Source organism: Marmota marmota, unplaced genomic scaffold (assembly GCF_001458135.2).
Source record: "Marmota marmota marmota unplaced genomic scaffold, marMar, whole genome shotgun sequence".
Taxonomy (NCBI): Eukaryota; Metazoa; Chordata; class Mammalia; order Rodentia; family Sciuridae; genus Marmota; species Marmota marmota.
The window spans coordinates 39237207-39257950 of NW_026000108.1; the positions used below are offsets into that span (position 1 = coordinate 39237207).

A 20744-nucleotide genomic window follows, 5' to 3' on the forward strand; every position below is an offset into this window, starting at 1 on the left:
AAACCTACCACTTAACGGCATAGTCCCTGCTCTTGGCCTGTGGGGTTGTACCTCCATAATTGGGTCCAAGCAGGTATCCAGATAACAACCTCCAGTCCACGCATGCACCCCTGGGAATAGAAACCCCCCCGCCCCAGGCTGCACTCTGAGACCACCAGGCAGGGACCTGAACATGCGGCCTTCTGGGTAGGCAGTGGTATGCATGCAGCTCGGGGTTCCCACAGCTCCCAGGCCAAGCAGCCCAGGCCCAGGGCCACACCCTACTCCTGCCTAGAAACCAGAGGTTGATAGAACCCCAGGACCGAAGCTACTTTCTTACCTCAGGAATGGCTCTTTCATTTCATAACATAAAATCTCAAAAAATCCACTGTGATGTCTAATTAGCTACCCCTGAATTCTATACACTGATTTTTCTCCATGTGCCATCCCCCAGATGTCAGTTTCTAGATTAATTCTGTTGATCTTTCTCACTCAAAACACGGTGCATTATTTCCAGAACATTGATTTTTCTCAGCCTTGACAGTAGCACTGCCTTTATCTACCACAGTGACCAGACTCTTCTTTACATTTCCACTGTTTGAAAATCAAGTTTGGAATGAATCCCTGGACGCAAGATATGTCACTGATTCTCACCTGGTAAAAGGGACTTCAGGTCCACGTGTGTAACAGTACCCAGATGTCATTCTCTAGGAAGAGAATTCCTATTTTATTTATTTATTTATTCTTTTGCAAACAGTTTTAGAGGCAGCGTGTTAAACTGATTGAAATCTCACGAGATTGACAGTATTGCTTAAAGTGCTTAAATTGGTTACATAAAAAAAAAAGAAACAAAGGTACAGATTATTTTAAACAAACACGACAAGACTTTCTTTTCTTTTTAAGCAACAAAATCAAGTGAATGCCACACAAATACAGTAACTATTTTGGTTATACAGAAATAGGAGCCAAAAATAAATTAATGTAATACTAGAAAACAGAAATTTAATTAGGCAGAAAAATAGGAAATAGTTTTCTCTGACCCATGCCATTTACATGAGTTAATCACAATAGTGCTGAAAAATGCCTTGACCATATAATAGCAAACGAGGGCAAAACATTTTGTGCACAGTATTTTAATACACATGAATATACAAAGTTGATCAAAATGCAATGTTTAAAGATAAAATCCATCTGTAATAAAGCTACACTCCAATATCTAAAATAAGTCCTAAGTGCCAGTTAGAACACAGTTCTCTGTTAGGCTGTCCATGAAACTAAGGGTATTCATGAAAATAAATGCATAGGACTGTTTCCATCATTTTTTCCATTTCAGCTTAAAAGCAAAATATACCAGGCCACAAAACCAAATGACTGGCTTCCTATTCAACTAACGCCCTGATCATGTTCCTTGCACTCCACGTCAGTCCACTTCTCATTGCCTTGGAACAGAAGACGCAGCAACAAAACGGGACTGGATGTCAGCATTTTACCAAAATTTGCTTTTTAAAAAAAGACTTTAGCATACTGTACCATAATCTACGCACTAAACTAGTAAGTAACCAATAAAACAAATAGTTCTTTTTTTTTTTTTTAAGTGTAAAACACTGTAACTTATGTTTAGACACCCAACAGCTAGAGAAATGCAGCAGGCCTACTCACTCCTGCTGAAAGAGGACACACAAAAACCCTGGCCATGGAGGGAATATTGCTGAGCCTTTGTGCTATCACTGTGACCTTGGAATGGTCTCACGCATCCCACACCATTCTCTGCATTATGCCTGGAATGAGGGGATAAAAAATAACAAAGTGTTTGCATGCTATTGTCTTTACATAAAGAAAAATGATTGGGGTGGTTGGGGGATGTAGCTGCCTAGTTTTTGTTTCGTTTATTGAAGAGGAAGAGGTGAGGAATTACCAGAGAACTCTAAATTTTGAGAAACTGATGGAGTGTTGATAGAAGAGTGTGTTTTGTCTCCTTCCGATCCTCTTTTCTGTATCACACAACCATCCAAATGTCTGTGCAATAGTTTCCATACTTTAATTCCCAAAATGTATTCATGAATACTGAATTATAACTGACTTTGTCTATTCAAAGCAATCACTCCAATTAAATAACTGGGAAAAATTCTTTACAGATTAAAAAAGTGATAAATGTACTGAGCCTATAGTCATACTATTTATTACTCCTGTAGCATTCCAATTGAAACATTTTTGCTTAATAAAGTGGATTCGAGAGTTGTTTCAAAGGTAATTTTAATAGTTTTTTTCTTACAAAATCACTTCCAAATATTAGAGATCAACCATCATTTTCTTAAACTTTGTAACTTGCAATCAAGTATATGGACTATCTATAGTACAAACTTTTCCCTATATCAATCACCTTCAATTGGAAAGAGCCTCTTCTTAACTCACCTCCCAGGTAAGTGATTACCGCATATGTTTCATGGAGGAAAAGAAAAGACAAAATATTTATAAACATGAATTTGCCTCTAATCAAGGCAAGGTACATTTTCGTCACTTGTATAAAACAATAACATGAAGATCACCCTGTTTTGTCTTCTCCAGTGAAGAGTAAAACATTTCACTTCAAGCATGAACAAATGAAGTGTTGGCATGCTTAAGTTTTGAGCAATAAACAGTTCAAGATATTTCAAAAATAAGAAATCCAGTTTTCATCTAGATAAAGTGCTATCCTCTTCATTGTTGCAAAATGGCCACTAACATTTTCAATTTCAGATTTAGTTCACATTATGCCAAGAGTTTGCATGTTTGTTCTCAGACGGATTAGGTAACAAAATAACATGTTCACAGTATATTAAAGTGTATGGAAGTCAACTGACTTCCCAAAGGAAGTCGTGATTTCTGACTCATGGTATTTGTAGGAAACCAAAAACCAGTCCAACAGCAAAAACACCAAATTGACCCTTTTAATAAAAGGTACCAATACTCAAATGCTCTAATAAATACATAACAAGTGAAAAGTAAAAGTAACTATAGTGAGATGAGGTTCTTCCAAAAATCTCTGTCTTGTCAAGCATTCTAGGAGTCTGAGCCAAAGAAACCGCCGCCATCTTGTCCATTCCTCCACCTGCCCACTAACACGTCCGTGGACCCACCTCATACCTCAGCTAACTCCAGCACTCCCTCCAGGAGGATTCTCTGTTTCTGCCCTGGGATTGCCAGTGCCTCAGTAAACAGACAGAATATGTTTTTAAAAAAATTAAGCTGTACAGTGCGGCTCATGGTTGTGAAGGTGTAGTGCTGTTGTTACTCCAGATACGGAAGGACGTTGGTGCTGACCAGCTGGCTGGCTAAGGAGAGATGTGCCAGAAGCAGTCAACGGGGTGTCTCAGCCTTGAGATCACAGACTACGAAACACCAGCAGGGTTGGAAAGAGAGCTTGAAAACCTTAGCAGTGCCAGGTACAGGATAAATACGACTCACAGGACCTTAGAAAAGTGTCACTAAAAATTAACAGCATTGAGTTATTTTCCTGAAACTTGGTTTTGGTAGAAAGATTAAGAAAAGCAACTTTTCACTGTCCACAAAAACTCCTTCCTCTTGGCTTTGCCTGCCCTGAGCTCCAGAACTGCTTAGCCCCTGGAATTCTGACAGCTAGGTCAGCACAGCCCGGTGCAGACACTAGCCACCATGAACAGCTCCTCGTCACCCTGTGCCACGGGGAGGATGATTTTTAGTATCGAGGTTACTCACTTTTAAACATTTAAACAATTCCACTTGTACGAACTTAAAGCTATAGTTGCAGCCCTAAAAGGTGAACATCTACCCAATTCTTCTGTCCTTCTGTCAGAAAAGAGGCAGATAAGCTAGAAAGGGGTAGTAGCAATGCTTCCAGGGACAAGTTAAAGGAATGCATTGGAAGGAAACCCCAGAAGCCATTTAGGAAGTTTAGCAAACACTGAAAATAGACCATGGCATTCATAGGAAATGCCACTGTAACTCAGCAGACATAGCTGAGTGGCTTAGCACTCACCCAAACCTAAAATTAGCAACTGTTATTCATATAAATCTTACTTCAATCTGATTGCAGTTAACTCTACTTCAGACCAAAATAAAACCAAGAGTAGTGCTGCATGTAAAAAAAAAAAAAAAAAAAAAAGGGAGAAAGTTTAACACAGCCAGATCACTGAATGGTGACATTAGTGGGCTGCTGGGGAAGGAGGAGGTCTGCAGGGGAAATGGGTAATAGTGCTTTGAACAGTTTCCCCTGCTTGAATTAGTCCCACAGTTCTTTAAGTTTATTCTCTTGACTGATAGAATAAAATATATCCAGATTCTGAATTTTTTGATATATCTGACGTCAGGCCATAGAATTCTTCAATAGCTTGAGCATCTATTTTCTGCAACAAAGGAAAAATAAAACAATACAATTATTTACCTTGATTTCTGAGCAAAGAAACACTAATGGAACATACAGAAAAATGCAAGAGTCACAAGTTGTTATAAAATCACAATTTGATACTTTTTTGGTACCAGGGATTGAACCCAAAGGTACTTAACTACTGAGCCACATCCCCAGTTCTTTTTATAGTTTTGAGACAAGGTCTTGCCAAGATGCTTAGGGCCTTGCTAAGTTGCTAAGGCTGGCTTTGAACTTGTGATCCAGTGTGGAACTTTTGATAACCAATGGATAATTCCACAGACAGAAGGACATATTCACAAATTAGAAATCACTAAAGAAGAAAGTCACCTATTCATTCATCATCAAATATACACAAACACCCTTTGAAGAAACCAGGGGTTCTGTCTTTCAGCTGGTAAACTGAAGGATCTGAGAATAACTTTATTTCATTCAGACCACCAGAGTTAATTTCTTTCAGTGTAACTTACTCAAAAGTTACCCTAGTGGGTTAAAACAGACCATGTCCTTAAATGTAGAGTTCAAAATCAACAAAATCAATATATGAAATGCTTTGCTGTAATATAGATTTCCAGATCCAACAGACTGAAAAATATCACACATATTTTAAACAATAATCAAAATAAGAAAATTTTTTTATTAAAAAAAAAAAGAATTTTAATAGAACTCTGAAGTCTATTATTTGCTCTGTACCTGAAAGGAATTTAGACATGGTAGGAAACAAGAAGCACACATCCTTGTGACTTATGTTGACACACACAGGGAGAGATGCCATGTCTGTGGCATCAGGTAATAAGAACACAATAGTAACAAGTGCATTGTCCCATATTCCCCTCCCTTTCCATGGAGCATGGGGATCAGCAAAAGTTAGTTTTAAAAGAAATTTAAGTTTTCAAGTCAGATTATGGGAAAACGGGCCTATTTTAGAAAACACCCACACATGCACATCCCCCCCAAAGTCCCATCTGTACCCTTTGCCTACTGGAGAACAATCCGCATACTAACCTCTACAATGTCGTCATCAAACAAAAGCCAGAAGCCATGACTTTTCACAATAGTAATATAATGCCCACGATTAGGTCCACTGGAAAAGAACAAATGAAAGAAAGTCACGAGGTAAACGTTTATTTCTTTATAAAACTCTACTTTGCTCTTTATGAGCAGTGTCTTAGGGGGAAAAAAAAAAAAACAACTAAGGCCATCAGGATAAAGAACTTGGTACAGCCAGGCTCAGTGGCAGGCACCTACAGTCCCAGCTATGCAGGAGGCTGAGACAGGAGGGCTGCTTGGGGCCAGGAAGTTGAGGCTGGCCTGGGTAATATAGCCAGTCCCCACCTTAAATAATAATAGTAGCAAAAAGAACAAAGCATAGCTTTGTCTATACCCACAATTCATAGAGGAGCACCTGGTAGGGAAATACCAAAATGCACAAAGGGAATATGCTCTAAGGACTTAGATTCCAGTGGGGAAACAGGCTTTCAGATCTGCAAGTATTAACAAAGAGTTCCTGTCTACCTGTTGTGTGCCAGGCCCTGTTCTGGCTGTCAGGGAGAAAAACAGTGATCAACACAAAGTCCCACTTTCTTGGGACTTGGTGCTAGGGTTTGAATGTGTCTCCTAAAGGTCCTATTAGACACTTAACCTCCAATGCAACAAGAGTTGAGAGGTGGGATCTTTAAAGGTAACTGGTGCTGCTATCGCGAGAGCAGTTTGCTATGAAAACGAGATCAGCCCCTTCTCTCCCTCTTGCCCTCCTCTCTAGGTGATGTCTTCTGCCATGTAGGATGGCAAGAAGGCCCTCACAGAATGAAGCCCCTGGGCCTTGGACTCCCCAGCCTCCAGAGCCATGAGCCAAATAAACCTCTACTCACTTAAACTCCCCAGTCTGTGATGCTGTTAGAGCAGCACTAAAGGGACTGAGGCACTGGGTGTGGGCTGGGTAGGCAATAAACCAACCAACAGTTAATACATTTCAAGTGGTGACAAGTGCCACGAGGAAGAGTCAGTGGGGTAACAGGACAGTGAGGACTGAGGGGCAGGCGTTACTTGATAAAGAGCAGTGAAAGGAGGTCTCTCTGATAATGTGAGATTTGAGCAGAAGCAAATTTCCTTGAAGGACACGGGGACATGGGGGGAGAGCAGTCATGCAACTAGTGATGGAAGTTTCAAGACTGGGAAATACCAAGTGCAAAGCCCTGGGGCAGAGTTAGCCATGGCGTGTTCAGGAAGAGCCTGGAAACCTAGCAGCTGGAGCCAAGTGAGGCCCAGGAGGACAGAGGGGAGACAACCAGAGAGGGGCAGAAGGGCAGTGGTGCAGAAAGCATGGGGCCTCATGGCTAAGAGTGCAGACTCCGGGCTGCAGGAGTCAGGAAGACACCCAGCAATTCTGAGGAGCAGGATGATCTGATTTAAGTCTTAGAAAGATGCTGAGGAACCATAATACATGATAATGAGTGCTAAGATAGAAAGGTTGGAGTTTTGCACTGTGGAAGGAGTACAAAGAACAACTGCTACTGTGTTGTTACATGAGATTTGCATTCTAAGGGGATTTTCATTCTAAATCTAGAGTTGTTTTTTAATGCACCACTGAAGTTGAAAAGCTGAATCCCTCCACTTCTTGAAACACAAAAATTCTGCAAACAATTCTTCCTGTCTCTCTCGGCCTCCTCAGGACACTCCTTCCCTCTGCCTCTGAGCTGCGGGCACTGGGCTCCTATTCTCCCATCTGGGCCTGCGCAATTGCATTCCTGGCCCATTCCCTCCTTGGCTGTGCTTGAATGTTACCTTCCTAGATCAATGTCACCCACCACCTTACCTAAAGAGGTGCCTTGCAATACCCGCCCTCATCTCCCTACTTACTCCTCAGAGCACCAATCAAAACCATACTTTATCTGGCAGAAGTTTTATTATGGTGGTGTGGGTTTACTTCTGTGTTATCTGTCTTTCCCCCGGACCCTATGCTTCACGAGGGCAGGCTCCTGTGCAGTCTTCAGATCCTGGCATGGAACCCACACGGCAGCAGCTCAAACCCCAGGAAGTCACACACTTCCCATGTGAGGCCAGCCCTGCTCTGTGTGCGGGAAGGAGCTTGCCTCAGGGAAGGAGTTTAAAGCATCCTAGTGGGTAGCATGTGTAACTTGGTACCAACTCCCCTTGCTGCCAGGGCTGCTATGACCTTCGTATCCCCATTACAGACAGGGATGATTCCAGAACCCAACTTCCCACAGGTCCCCCAAGCCCTCCATGGGCCTCTGACTTGCTCTCACCAGTGCTCCCAGGGATCAGCACTGGGTACCCACAGAGATCCAAACTGAACGTGCTCGTGTGCCCTGCACATCTGAATGCTCGTTTCTCCAGCCTCCCTGGCACAACTTGAAGGTCCACACTGTCGTCACCACAATGTCCACCCCCATCATGCTCCACCTGCTCCAAGACCTCCCTCAGCTCTCCACAATGTAGAGTCTTTGTTCTTTAGAAGAACAGATGCTAGAGCTATTCTTCAGGAGAACACAAAGCTGGTTCATAACCGTCAATAAATATAACTTACATAAGACACATAAGACATAAGAAAAAAATATACAGTGACTTGAAGTTAATATACTCAGAAAAAAAAAAAAAAAAAACAGGGCACATCATATGCAACGCTACACTCTCTGAGCCCACTCACCCTAACAGAGTGAAAAATGGACCAGCCCATTCCCCACACTGCAACAGTCTCCTCTTGGAAATGGTTTGCTCACGACTTACTACCTAGGCGGACGGAGAGAAGACTGGCTCTAGGACACTCCCCAAAATAAAGAGATGGCAAACGGGATGGGGGGGGGGCTTTCAATATACTTTTCTGTGCTTATACCAAATTATAAGATAAAAAATATTTGCCTGAAAAAACCTTCATCTAAACACTTTACTTTTCCATTTCTAGAAGCCTTCTCTCTCCGTTCTCTGATTGTACCCTTACTACAGAATGTGGGGAAAGTCTTAACACATTGCCTAAAGAACATTTTTAAGAATAGAATTTTAATCACTCCAAATACCACAAAATTATTAAATCTGTCCTCTTGCTTCCAGTCTTTATTTCTATATCTTAAAAGAACTTTTGAGATCATGCAGCAGATGTAATCTAGCTTCTTAAAAATTAAAATCATAGCATAAATTTTATTTTTCCATTTTATTTTAAATTTATCTTAAGTATCATTGTTACCAATGAAGATTTATTAATTATATTCTTTATAATTGAATTATAACTGAATTATCATTTTTGTGATCCTATTTATGTATACCTATAGGATGTTAATGGAGTCAGGTACCACGTGATATGTCAGCTAGTGACACACCACACATACAACAATAGTCCCTTAAGATTACATTGCCTGAATTATGAAGAATACAAGCAATAATAAGTGTTGGTGAGGATGTGGGGAAAAAGGTACATTCATACATTCCTGGTGGGACTGCAAATTGGTGCAATCACCATGGAAAGCAGTACGGAGATTCATCAGAAAACTTGGAATGAAACCTCCATTTGACCAGCTATCCCACTCCTAAGTTTATACCAAAAGGACTTAAAATCAGCATATTATACTGGTGCAACCACATCAATGATTATAGCAGCTCAATTCACAATAGCTAAACTATGGAACCAAGCTAGATGCCCTTCGACAAGGGAATGGATAAAGAAAACATTGTATATATACACAATGGAATATTAATTGGCCTTAAAGAAGAATGAAATTATGGCACTTGCAGGTAAATGAATGGAACTAGAGAATATCAAGCTAAGTGAAATAAGCCAATCCCAAAACACCAAAAGCCAAATGTTTTCTCTGATCCATAGTGGGACGGTGGGGGGATAGTGAAGAATGAAGATTACATTGCCTATAACAATGTAAAGCAATGTCACAGCCTTAGTTTTAGGAGTACACTCTACGATGTTCACACAATGATGAGCCATTTCTTAGTACACATTCCCACTGTTAAATGACACAAACGTGTATTCTTTTTTTTTTTTGAGGTGATCAATGAGAGTATGGATGACATTCCCAAAAGTGCTGAGTATTACAGCCCAGTCAGAGGTGCCTGGGCCTGTTTTGGTGACAAACCCCTGTGTTATCATGTGTACCCGCTTCCTAGCCCACCTTTACCTGCCGCAGTGAACGACCACGGCCACCAGGTCATACATGCGGTCCAGGTTCACAGCATCGCTGGAGGTGTTAAAGAGCCGGAGTTCCAGAGGGAAGACCACCCGGTAAGACAGCTTGGTGTACCTATGGAGCTGCTCCATGTACTTGAACCGCTTCAGGTGCAGGGCCAGAATCATGGGCAGTTTTTTTACCCTCATCCTAAGAAACAGAAAACCAGTTGCACCCAATAACTGTTTAGGGAACGAGAACACGCTGTCGCCTCACAAACGTGGGTAGGAAGGATTCTAGCACATTTCAAACTGGCCAATAACCAAACAGCTCACAGGAAGAAAAGGATTCCGGCTTATAGAGACTGACTAATGCTGATCCTCGGCTAACTGGAGCAACATCACAACGTGTGTCTCTGTTTGGTCAAAGTAGATGCTTCTGAATTTACGTACTAATAAAAACACACGTGCAATTGCTCCGTCACTGTCCTCTGCCTCCCAGAGTAGAATGTATTTGGACAATCCATCCCTGAGATATGGACAGGAAGGCTGAGAGCTTTTGAGAAAAGGAAGCTGGGAAGAGGACAAGGCGGGAGGATGCAGACCAAACTCCAGAGAACCTGCAGAAGATGCTCGGGCACACACTCCTGGTGTTAGACACGAGGGGGCCTGGGCTTATATCTACCCCTTTCTCCTGTCATCTGGAAAATCAGACCCCTTTTGTGGTTCTCGGTTTCCTCACCTATAACGCAGGCGTTGCCTCAGGGGTACATTTCCCAAACTGGGCTCCAGAGAACAGTGGAGTTTCCTATGGCTATGTTTGGACAGGGATGCTTCCTATTTCAAAGTCTTCCATATGCATTAGCACACTGAAGTTTTGAGTTTTTTACTGCAATAAAGGAACTATTCTGGTTTGTTTGAAGCAGCGTGTCCCACACTCACATAAACACAGAAAGCCTTTTCTCATGGGATGATCATTAGCGTTCCTCAATGATCACAGCAGTAATAGCTTAACAGACAGCACTGCTGGAAGGGAGGAGCTTGGTTACCTCCCAGGTCCCCCATGTCGTGAGTGTGCTGAGTCAGTGTCAGTGCTGCTCAGCGTTGCACATTTTCAATGCATATTGTTTGAAAAGAAGAAATTGAGTCTGAGGAATCAGTTAAGTTAAAACTTGTTCATAAAAAGAAGCAAAATAAAAACATCAGTCAAAGAATTATGGGGAACCCCCTCTTTTATAGGAACATGTGACATTTTAATGCATCAAACCTCCAGGGCTCCTGAGCATGGTGGCACATGCATGTAATCCCAGGAACTCAGGAGGCAGAGGCAATATTGCAAGTTCCAGGCCAGCCTCGGCAACTTAGTGAAGTCCTATGCAACTTAGTGAGGCCCAGTCTCAAAATAAAAAAATTAAGTAAAAAGGGTTAGGGATGTAGCTCAGTGGTAGAGTCCCTGGGTCCAATTACTAGTAAAACAAATAAAGAGGGGCTGGGGTTGTGGCTCAGAGGAAGAGTGCTTGCCTAGCTGGCGTGAGGCACTGGGTTTGATCCTCAGCACCACATAAAAATAAAATAAAGGTCAACCTACAGCTAAAAAAAAAAATAAGTATTAAAAAACAAATTTAAAAAACCCTGCAGGGCTGAACAGCAATCTTCTTCATGCCATCTGCCTTAGAAGACCAAGAAGATGGGAAGCAGAGACAAGCTCCCTGTCCACTAACAGAGATCTGCTTACTACCTCCACTGCTGCCCGAGACACTGATGGGCCTTTTGTAAGTTTTGTTGAAATGAGGAAAGATGTTCATATCTGGGGTGGACGGCTAAGGAGTCTGGTAGAAAAAAATTATTTCAGTCTTGATCCAGACCCTCAAGGGTTTTAAACAGAAGTATTGAGCATGTGTGAGCTACCTTGGAAACTCCAGAACCAGCAGGAAGAAATAATAATAAAATTTAACTTGCAGTAAGGCTTCATGGGATGACTAAAACACTGAGCATCTTGGCTTCTGGGGGCAGATAAGGAGGAACAAACGGTTATCACAGAGTGTCCAGAAACTGTAACTGTCAGGTGCTAGCAAAAAGACAGGGAGCTCTGGGTTCTATATCAATTAAGAACACAATAACTTTCTTACCGCCTAGCTCTGTAACTGATGTGTCCTTGACTCCCTCACAACTTCTTATTAGATGATGGGTTTTTTTTTAAATCCCTGTAAATAAGAAGTCCCAATGTCTAAATAATACTAACAACAATAATATTGGGTGTCTACTACATTATGTACCGTGCTAAATACATTTATCTTTAATGTATTAAGAGGACAAGGATTATATTTGATCCCCACTTGTGTACCCAGCATAATATCTGGCACACCGTGGCGCTCAGTACTGGTTGAATGAGTGACTAAATAAGTGAGCAAACAATTGGACAGACAGCTCTCCACGTTTCTCTGGTGAGGAAGGAACTGAACAGCTCTGTGGGCTGTGTGCCCACCTATGCCACCCGTGTCACAAAGCCACTTTGGAGCCAAATCCTTTACGTACCTTTTCTGGGCCTCCTGTTTGCTGCAACATGTTTCACAATAATATTTTTGTTCGCTGCACAGCGTTTCTGTGTTGCTGAAGTCTCTGCAGAGAAAAATATTTTCATGTTTTAAAAAGTCCAAACGGGTTGGGGATGCAGCTCAGTGGTAGAGTGCTGGCCTAGCGTGTGCAAGGCCTGGGTTCCATGCCCCAGCACCAAGGGGAAAAAAAGTCCAATGTACTTGGCATTCTACGGTTTACACCCCGCTATTACCTGCAGAGTGACTTTCAAGTGGAAGTAGGGAAAACAGTAATCAGAGAAGATCCCTCGTAACAGCAGGGCCATTATGCCATTAGAGCATGTCTACCGGGTTGTGTTAACAAGTTCACCACTTCACCAAGAGACTTTAAAATACAACTTTATTTAATGGAACACAGATATAAACTAGGCTTGCCAACAGATTCAGGGGGGAAAAAACCAAAAAACAAACCAAAAAACCATCAGGACTTAACAGAGAATACCTGTAAGCTGGAAATTGAAAATTGTTAACAGAAAACTACTGTAGTAAAAGCCCTCCTTAATACTCATCAGATCTGAAAAAGGCAATCACATAAAATAGAAGGTGTAGTTAATAAAGACTCGAAGAGGGTCAACATTTTCAAAGACCACAAGAGTAAAGACAGTGGAATTTAAACCACATATAGATGGGGGCAGCAGCTCACACCAATAATCCCAGTGGCTGGGGAGGCTGAGGCAGGAAGATCACCAGCCTCAGCAATTTAACAAGGCTCTGAGCAACTCAGTGAGACCCTGTCTCAAAATAAAATACAAAAAAGGGCTGAGGATGTGGCTCAGCTGTTAAGCACCCCTGAGTTCGAGTTTTGGTACAAATAAATAAATAAATAAAATAAACCACATATAACTTCCCTTACTTTGAACTAAGAAAACCCCCAGTTACCAGGAGGTGACTGAGTCTACCCACCCTGTCCCTCACGGCTCCCCCACCCCCAAGAGGAGAAAAACTTCAGCCTTCCTACTTTTGAGAACAAAAGGCATTGTATCTGTTCTCTGTGTATTCATCTTATCACAAGGTTTTACTCTGCTACTTAAGGTTTTCATTTTTTAAATGTCACGGCCTTTCTTTTCTGGTCAAGATTCTACTTAACATTTTTGTGGTCTGTTTCAAAAGACTGAAAAAGAACATTGAGAATATAATAATACTCTATGGTTTTGAAAATACTTGTGACATTTCCTTATTCAGAGTGTCCTACTACCAGAATGATCAGATTTTATTAAATAGAAAATGGCATTTAAATGGGTGTTAATGGCTCTACACAGAAAAAAAAAAAATCAAAGAAAACACAAATTGCTCATTCCTTATAACCCTAAACAGTCCTCTGGACTAGGTCCTGGGGATTCACAGAGAATAACTGCCCTCATATAACTCATAGACTAACAGAGCCATGTGCAAATGAGCCACTGATCATATGAAATGCTTGGTGTGGCCAAGACATAAAGCAATGGATATGGGCCGGGCATGGTGGCACATGCATGTGATTCCAGTGACGTGGGAGGTTGAGGTAGGGGTATCTCAAGTTCAAGGTCAGCCTCAGTAACGTAACGAGGCCCTAAGCAACCGAGTGAGACCCTTTCTCAAAATAAAAGAATAAAAATGGCTGGGGATGTGGCTCAGTGGTAAAGTGCCCCTGTGTTCAATTCCTAGTACCACCCCCCATAAAAAAAAATCACAATAAGCTATATACATAGTTACTCTGCCCGCAGCACTGAGGAGTAAGTCAAACTCCCTGCCATAGCTGCAGGCTGTGGTCATGAGGGCCCATTACTCCTCTGACCTCTTTGCCTCAGCTGTGGGAGCCTCGGGCTATACTCTTCTAGCCCTGCTACTTCCTCAGCACCCAGAGCTCTTCTCCAAGGCCGGCATGGCTGCTGGGCTGGCTAGCCAGAGCTCAGCCTAACTATGCTCTTTGGAGAGGACCTCCCTGACCACCCAGCCCCTACCATGTGGCTGTCTGGTTTTCTTCAGCACCTGTCTGCCCATCTGAAACCTTCCTTCTGTTCATCTGGTCACTTGCCTCTCCTGTAAGCAGGCAGTGGCTTTGTCTCACTCACTGCCATATGAATGAACAACCAAAGACAGAAAGGGAAACAGTTCAGAAAAAAGAGAGATGAACTTGATCTGGAGAAATTCAGGCTGTTTCCTCAATGGGCAAAATCCAAGTTAGGTTCTCACAGAGGGAATGTGTGCCAGGGGACAACAGCAAAGGAACGCCACAGCGCAGAGGCAGGGACACAAGGCACAAAGGTAAGGTGAGAACATGGGGTGGGGATGTGGCAGGAATGGCCTCTGCAGTGAGTAGCACAGTCCCCAGGACGCTACCATGAGGCTGTCATGGACCCTGTGGCTCTGCAGGCCACCAACAGCTCTCATCAAGGAAAAGCCATCATCAGACAATGCTTTAGAAAAATGCCACTTTGGGCAGCAGAGAAGGACAGAGGGGGTTGCAAGCCAAGGAAACCATTTAGAAGGCAATTATATTCAACTTTCAGATTTCAAGTGCTTAGTGCATAAACAGACTCAAAATTAGCTGAATGAAGAACTTTAATTGAGTCAGCGCTGTGAAATTGTGTTTTAGTTGCACGGGATTGGCTGGAGTGGGATGGCGGAGCTGCGTAGCAGGAGGTGAGGACAGGCCTCAGTGAAGATTCATGTCCATGGAACACCTCCCACAGACAAGCCTCCATATCAGCACAGCCAAGGAAAGCACAGCAAAGATAAGGAATTAAACACTTTCTATCCTCATGTCTCCAAAAATGTTCTCTGTAGGCCCAGATAAGTAGAGGTTAGTACAGGAAAAGCATCCTAATCCCCATATCCTTAACACTTCTGGGCCCAAGCATTTCTGATAAGGGATGCTCAACCTGTACTGATTTAAAGACCCAGTTTACAAGCGATCACCATCATGCCCAGTTCCAGCTGGCTGGAAGCTCATGCCACAAAAGACACGGTGATGCTCTATTGGTATTTGAGTTAAGAAATGGAAAATGAGGGTGGGTCAGGAAAAGGGGCTGAACAGCAGCAAACTAAGGCAGAACAGGTCTATTGGTATAGGCTGATGGTTGCCAGAAGCAAAGGGAGCCACAGAGATGGAAGGTACTTTCAAGAAGAGAGTCAAAGGGGAGGGAGATGGCAGAGCTCTTTGATACATTACAGGAGTACAGGGAGGGGGGTAGGGCACAAAGCCCTTTTCATTTCTTTCAAAAGAGTTATAGTAGCAAACATTATTTAAAGATACACTCTAGGAACAAATCTAATAAGAAATGCCCACCTTAATAAAGGAAACTATAAGACCTTATGGAAACACATACACAAGAATGGATTAAATGGACAAAGACCACGTTCCCACACAGAAAGGCAATTATATATCATACAGACAGCTACCCTGTCCAAGTTTTAATGTCTATATTTAATACATTTTCAATTAAAATCTAAACTAATTCAACATAATAGTTCAAAAACTGATTTGTATAAAAGAAATTCTCCATCAACGCTTTCTGATAATTTTCATGTCAGAATCCACGTGGAAATGGACACAGTTTGAGAAGCACACTGGGTAAACTGATGCAGCTGCTCCCACCATGGGGCTCTGTTGGTGCCAACCTTTGCGCATTCACCCAGGAGTTGAGGGGACCAACATGCCCCGGTTGCCCTGTTCCCTGCCACTAGGAAGCTTTGCTCTAAATTTTAGATCACGTGGGGATTGTTTACAAATCTCATTACTCCATTCCGCCCTCCCTGCCTCTTTCCACGCACGACCCCAAATACACAAGAATTTCTCCAGGTAAACCTAGGCACTGCTGTTCAAACTCCCCCACAGTTTCAGTGTGCTGCCAGGGCTCAGAACGGCGGTCGCCAGGCGGCCCAAATGTTAGTAGGCATCTGAAGCCCCTGGGTAATCTTGTCAAGATGCAGATTCTGATTGAGTCTTAGTGGGGACCTGAGATTCTGCATTTCTAATGAGATGCCAGGTGATATCCAAGGTGCCAGTACTTAGTAGCAAGGAGCTAGAGCAGAGGTTCTGACTTGGTAGTATCAGAATCACCAGAATATTTTTAAAGACAGGCCCAGACTCTCTGAAGTTCTTGAACATGGTCTGGGCCTCTAGTTTTACTAACTTCCCCAGCTGATTCTGATACACACTAACCTTTGAGAAGTACTAATTCAAGTACTATAGCAATTTTAAAGAAAGAAATCCATAAATATTTATGTGTCTGATACTATGAAATACTACATATCAATAATAACCAAATGGACACAGATCAGAGAAACAGAAGGGAGAAACCAATAGATTAGTAATAGGAATGCATGTACACAAACTTAGTATGTGAAAGAAGTTTCTCAAAATAAGTAGAAAAGAAATTTCTTTTAATGAGTATTAATTTTTCAAATAGAAAGGGCTTTGGGACAATTAAAAGGCTGCTTTCCTCTAACACATGGCCCATGTCCTGACGCTGGGGATTTTAAGTGAGGGGAACACAAGAGGAAGTGGAAGGTGATTTGGGGGCACTGAACATTTTGAAGAGAAATGTGAATTTCTGTGAAGGAGCCACAGGGAAAGGAGAAGGCACTCAAGGGGAAGACAAAAGCTACCAAAAAGGCATGGCAAGGACAATTAAGATGAACTGCACATGTTTTAAGTTTTTGCCTGAGGACATCCCTGAACTCTTTCAAAAAGGAAAAAAAAAAAAAAAAACCTCTTTCAGTGTCTTCCTATCATGTCTAAAACACAGACCTGGGATTTGAAATATCAGAATTATAGTTCTGCCACAGTATGGATTTAAAATTTCTTTAGATCTGTATCCTGAATTTAACCACTGTTACACCATTTCTCTGGGACTAAAGTTCAGTGAAAATAACTGTAATCTTCACCTACACCCCTCTGGGAGGAGGTGGCAGGAATCTTTCATTTAGTTCCCAAACTTTTACTTATTTATCTTTTTGGCACTGGAGATTGAACCCAGGAACACTTCATGACTAAACTACATCCCCAGCCCTTTTCTTTTTCTGTTTTTTTTTCCCCCCTTTGAGACAGGGTACAAGTCGCTGAGGCTGGCCTTGGACTTGAGATTCTCATGCCTCAGTCTCCCAAGTTGCTGGGTTTACAGATGTGTACCACCACACCTAGCAAATCCCACAATTTTAGTTTGATTTATTAAAAAAAAAATTAAAATAACTTGAAAGACCAAAATAACACATCATAAGAGATGTGTGGAGATAATGTTCAAGAAAATTCATAGGCTAATTTTAAAAACAAATGAAAAAAAAAAGAATAAAAGCCAAATAAAATCATTAAAGAGGCCAGGAAAGACCAGCATCATTCCTTCTCGTTAGTCTCAGAGATAGAAAAAGTTACTGGGCCAGCTCAAATTGCTCATTCCCTAGTGGGAATTCTTTCTGGTGGGACAGGCTGAAAGCTGCCACAGAACTCAATGATGAATGGCAACAGCAGAGAGCTTCTCTTAAGATGTCCACATGTGGCTAGATAAGGTGAGAAGGTCAAGGTCAAGTGTGCTGTCAGGAATATTGGCCTGAAGGGCCCATTCAGATGTGGATCTAATGATGTTTAAAGGCATTCGGTGGCTATTACACACTCACCCATCCCAACTTTAACCTTTCCAAATGCCTCTACCCTGCTTTCTCCATTGGTCCTGCATACAGACCAATGCATACTTTTCTCCAGGAAAAGAAAGCATGGAAACAAGTCTGGACTAATTTCTTTATAACACAGCTCCCCAAAGGTCAAAGCTACCTAGTTCTTTACCTGGCGGATCTCAGAGTTACAGCCACCGCTTCCTTCCCTTAGGATTTCCCAAAAGGGAAAGGAAAGAGTCAACTTGCCCAACCCCAAACTTCCTCCAAGAAGAGGAATGGGCAGATAATGCCTTTCCTCCATCCCCTCATCTGCTAACATCCATTCAAACTTAACATTTCTCACATCCTGTGATCACGAAACCTTGGGGATATCAAAAGTGTCTTTTCTCCCACAGGAATGCTGGGAATGTGTGCCATGAACAGAACCAGGCAGAAGAAAAAGAGGCTGTCCTAGTCCATAGCACACCACACAAAAGAGACAACAAATTCCTCCTTCTCACCTGTACCTACGAAGACAAGAGCTAAACACCAAACTGACAGGGAACTGTCCACTGGAGGTGAGGAGCCTCTGAGCCCTGGGTAACAGGAAGTGATCAGACCCTGCTCCCATCCCCACAGTTCTTCTCAGCTGGGGGGACAACTCTGCTCTGAAAGATGGTTTTCTACCAGGCAACCAACGCAGCAAGTCCCTTGAATCTATTCTAAAGGTTCCAGGGAACCTAAGTATCTGAAAGAACAATCCTGTCACCTGAGCCTTACTGACACAGATCAATAGTGCCCTGTGACGACACTATAAAAAGCTGTGACACTCTGTGTGGGAGGCCCACCCTGGCCACTCAGTCTACACTAGCATTGTCATCACAGCCACTTCCTGGGCGGGCTATTTCTCCTGTGTGTGCCCACTAGAATGTAAGTGCTGAAGGAGCAGGGGGCTGAGGTGGTAGTCCTTCCTTTGCCCCCAAGCCCACAACAGGGCCTGGGAAAACTGCAAGAACACACGTCCTCTTGTGCAAGAGCTATGGTCTTGTCTACATAACGACTCTAAGCACATTTCAATAGACGCGTCAACACATGTATAGGACAGTACTCCTGGATAGGCATGCCCACACTCTGGGCTCCTTACCTTCTCTCAGGACTAATGAGGAGGAAGTACTCTCCATGAATGAGCTCCACAGAATACTAAAAAGATGGAGGAGAAGGCAATTCCCTCATTGGTTCTCAAAGTGCATAATTTTTTAAATAATAGAAGACATTATCTCAGAAAAAGAAAGAGCAATGATAGGTATCTGTAATATTTATTAACTTATTTACATAAGTGAGCATAAGACAAAGAAAGAGACTGCAGAAAGCCAAAAGTGGTCCTCTGTGTTTTAAAGATCACAATTTTATTTTTTAAATTTAATGACTGATGACTTCTACCCGATCCTCTCACTGCTTGTAAGACTCTTCTCAGAACACATATATTTATTTTGAATCTCTCTTTGGAAAGAAGAAATAGAAAATAATAGGATTATACTGGTTTAAAAGTATGGAAGATTATGTCCTAAAAATACAGGGTCATATTTCTCCATTTTTTTACTAGCCTCAAAACATAGGCAGAAGTCATAAGGTTACCTCAGACAGTGGGTAATGGAAGTGTTCTGCTCCACATCAACAGAAAGGTCAAGAAAATCTTCATCTTTGCTACTAACCTAAAGAAAGAAAAAAGAAAAAATGCATTAGGCACAAAATACATTGTAGACACTGTAGCTTAAAACTCTGAACATGCACAGATAATCCAACACCATCCTTGTGGTACGAGTCCACCCGTGGCTACACACATGCACTGGAAGCAGTTACCTCCAAAACCACCCAATCTAGAGAAAACCTGATTCTCAGGTCAACCTCATCTCTATCACAATTTTGATTCAAAATCTTCAATAATTAAATCTCAATGAGATTTCTTCCTCTCCCGACGTCTGCCCCATTGTTTTAACATAGGAAGTATCAGACAAACATCCGAACAGCCTGCCCGGCAGAATGACGCAAGTGGAAAAAGGACAAAACCTGGAAAATTTACTTCGCAGAGGATCACCCCTTCTTTAAGTTGTTTCACCTTTTGTCAGTCTCTTGAATTCACGCCCTGCCTCCCGTGCCTCACTGTTCAGGTGGTGGAGAGCCACAGTAAACACACACACACACACACACACACACACACACCGAGCTGTCCTCATTGTCTACAGAGCCCTGTGCTGTCTGTGTGAGGCTCAGCCCGGGAGCTGGCCTGGATCCCTGGCTCACGCAGAGTGCCATGCTGAACCCTGCACGGGCTGAGCCAGTTCACAGGCCCCAGCTGCTTCTCGGCCCTGCACAGGTCACACCACACCAGCTCTGGATCTCGTTCTTATTGAAGCTTTAGTGCTTATGTTCCACTCATTTGCCAACAACCCCGGGGTTTTACTGTCCTGTTCTTGGAGTGGGAGGGACAAGTGGGCTCAGCAAAACAACCTTCAAGTGCTCAGTCAACTGGCAACAGAATGGAAATCACACTTCCTCAAAGGCAACTCCACTATTACCACAAATTCTGGAATTTATCTAAGGAAATACTGACATTTGGAGGCACACCCTTTGGTACTTTTGTAAGTATGCACAAAAATGGACATTGAGACAGACTGCCCAGATCCACATCCTACCCCTGCCTCTTATAAAGTGTATATGATTCGGGGCCAGTTATTTAGCCTCTCTGTGCCTCGGCTTCCTCATCTGTAAAGTGGGGACAGTAGCAATATACACCTCATAAGGTCACTGTAAGGATGAAATCAGATAATACATGTAAAGTACTCTAAAAAGTAAGCACTTAAGCCAGGCTTGGTGGGGCATATCTGCAATCCCAGCAACCTGAGAGGCTGAGGCAGGAGGAGCACAAATTCAAGCCCACTTTAGGCAACTTAGTGAGAACCGGTCTCAAAATAAAAAATAAAAAGGGCTGGGGATATAGTTCACGGGTAGAGTGCACTAGGTTCAATCCCCAGTACCAGGGGCAAGGGTTGGGATGGGGAGGTAAGTGCCCAATAAATGGAGGAGGGTAAAA

At 42.5% G+C, this 20744-nt stretch overlaps 1 protein-coding gene across 5 annotated transcripts in view; it reads right to left on the reverse strand.

Annotated features, from left to right (window-relative positions):
* Positions 1–955: 955 nt before the first annotated feature.
* The window catches only part of Usp46 (ubiquitin specific peptidase 46), a 62319-nt gene continuing 42530 nt past the window's right edge, over positions 956–20744 (reverse strand). For 4 of the 5 annotated variants that reach the window (XM_015482100.2, XM_015482099.2, XM_048784464.1 and 1 more), the window contains 5 exons: positions 19289–19365; positions 12024–12107; positions 9502–9699; positions 5366–5444; positions 956–4340 (listed from right to left, as the gene is read on the reverse strand). In XM_015482100.2, the coding sequence (XP_015337586.1) occupies positions 4239–4340; positions 5366–5444; positions 9502–9699; positions 12024–12107; positions 19289–19365 (540 nt within the window). In that variant the 3' untranslated portion in view covers positions 956–4238. The remainder of the gene's footprint in view (positions 4341–5365; positions 5445–9501; positions 9700–12023; positions 12108–19288; positions 19366–20744) is intronic. The other variant, XM_048784466.1, reaches the window with a different exon arrangement.